Raw genomic sequence first — 1,807 nt, forward strand, 5'->3', positions numbered from 1 at the left:
GCTAATTAGAGGAGAAATGGGATTCATGTTATACCTGTCTGAATCCAGAGTCTATACTCTTGGTCATTTGAGCTATACTTACATCAATTATCTCATCACTTATGACAGTTAAAAGAGAGTGTAGAAATGATCTAAGTTCAAGCCCCATTTAAAATATGAAGACATCTTCAAAATCTCCCTGTTTCATAGAGTAGTAGACTCGGAAAATTAAAAGAGTTGCTCTTCCCGTAAGCGGCCTGAGGTGACCTCCAAAAATGGGTCGCTATTCATTTGACCCAGAAAACCTCACAAAATCATGCAAATAAAGAGGTTCAAATCTTCGTGTTCACTTTAAGAATACTCATGAAACTGCCCAGGCCATCAAGGGTATGCATATCCAAAAAGCTGCCAAGGATGTCACTTCACAGAAGCGATGTGTGCCATTCTGTCGTTACAATGGTGGAGTTGGTAGGTGTGCCCAGGACAAACAATGGGGCTGGACACAGGGTCGGTGGCCTAAAAAGAGTGCTGAATTCTTGCTGCACATGCTTAAAAGTGCAGAGAGTAACTCTGAACTTAAGGGGTTAGATGTGGACTCTCTGGTCATTGTGCACATCCAGGTGAACAAAGCTCCCAGGATACAGAACAGAACTTACAAAGCTCATGGGCAGATTAACCCCTGCATGAGCTCCCACTGCCACACTGAGATGATCCACATTGAAAAAGAGCAGATTGTTCCTAAATCAGAAGAGGAAGTTACACAGAAGAAAAAGATATCCCAAAGAAACTGAAGGAACAAAAACTTATGGCCTGAGAGTAAACTTAGCATCAAATAAATGCTCATAAAAGTAAAAAATAATAAATAAATAGATAAATAAATAAATGTTACCCTATCAACCTGTTTCAGCCACTGATGGTAAAGTCAAGCCTTGAAGGCAGCAACTTCCATTTGCAAACACAGCCAGAACTTTCTCATTTATAACATACTAATCTCTTTCTAGAACCTTCCACCTCAGCATTTCTCCAGGTGGTAGATAAACTTTGAAAAGCCATTAGGTCTTGAATTAGACAGTCAAATCAAAGCTGGTATGATGAATTAAACACCACCTTTCATTAGAAAAAGGGATCAGCAAGTCGCTATACCAACACACAAGGCTTTGCTATTTGTCATCAAGTGACAACCCCAGACCTAACTCCAGCAGTACAGAGAGGGCCTCACATATTTCCTCTGAGAAGCTTCTACCAAGGCAGCTAGGACGACCGCAGGGCTGAGGGGCCAAGTCTGAAGACATCGGAGAACGGCGCAGTAGAAATTCCCTTTGCTTTGTCCTAGTTTATCAGGCCTGCTAAAGAGAAACATGGTCTATTGAACTAAATTCTTGTCCAAACAATACAATTAACTTCCTCCTCCTCCTTTTCCTTTTCCTTCTCCTCCTTTTCCGGCTCCCTGAAGCTTCCAGAAAGTAAATTTCACATCTTTCATTCAATATTACCTCTGTGCCTACTGAGACTACAGTTTACAGTGTCTGTCTGCTTAAAGGCAGGCATCAACCTACACACTGTGATTTGATTTGAAGGACGGTTAAGGGCCAATCTGTCCAAGTACCGGACACTATAATTTTTACAGTGTACTCAACAGGTAGTTCCAATATCGTTAAACTATGCATAACCATAAGAGAGGAAGCAAGCTTTCAGACTCTTTTTCACAAACTAGCATTATATTAATACCAAAACCTAAAAAATATAGCAGCCAAAAGAAAACTACAGACAAATTTCACTCATGAATATCAATTTTTAAAATCAAAAGGATTAAACATTAATTTCTGAT

The 1,807-nt window shown here is 40.0% G+C and overlaps 1 protein-coding gene across 1 annotated transcript; it reads left to right on the forward strand.

Moving 5' to 3' along the window:
* Positions 1 to 290: 290 nt before the first annotated feature.
* On the forward strand, positions 291 to 770 carry LOC118600419 (60S ribosomal protein L17-like). Its single transcript, XM_036218136.1, has one exon. The coding sequence runs from the start codon at positions 369 to 371 to the stop codon at positions 768 to 770; it is 402 nt and encodes a 133-aa protein (XP_036074029.1). The 5' UTR covers positions 291 to 368.
* Positions 771 to 1,807: the final 1,037 nt, after the last annotated feature.

Source organism: Rousettus aegyptiacus, unplaced genomic scaffold (genome assembly GCF_014176215.1).
Source record: "Rousettus aegyptiacus isolate mRouAeg1 unplaced genomic scaffold, mRouAeg1.p scaffold_m13_p_1, whole genome shotgun sequence".
Classification (NCBI taxonomy): Eukaryota; Metazoa; Chordata; class Mammalia; order Chiroptera; family Pteropodidae; genus Rousettus; species Rousettus aegyptiacus.

Excerpts from the sequence above, each read along its gene's own strand:
- LOC118600419 (XM_036218136.1), top strand. The coding sequence starts at position 369 with ATGCATATCCAAAAAGCTGCCAAGGATGTCACTTCACAGAAGCGATGT.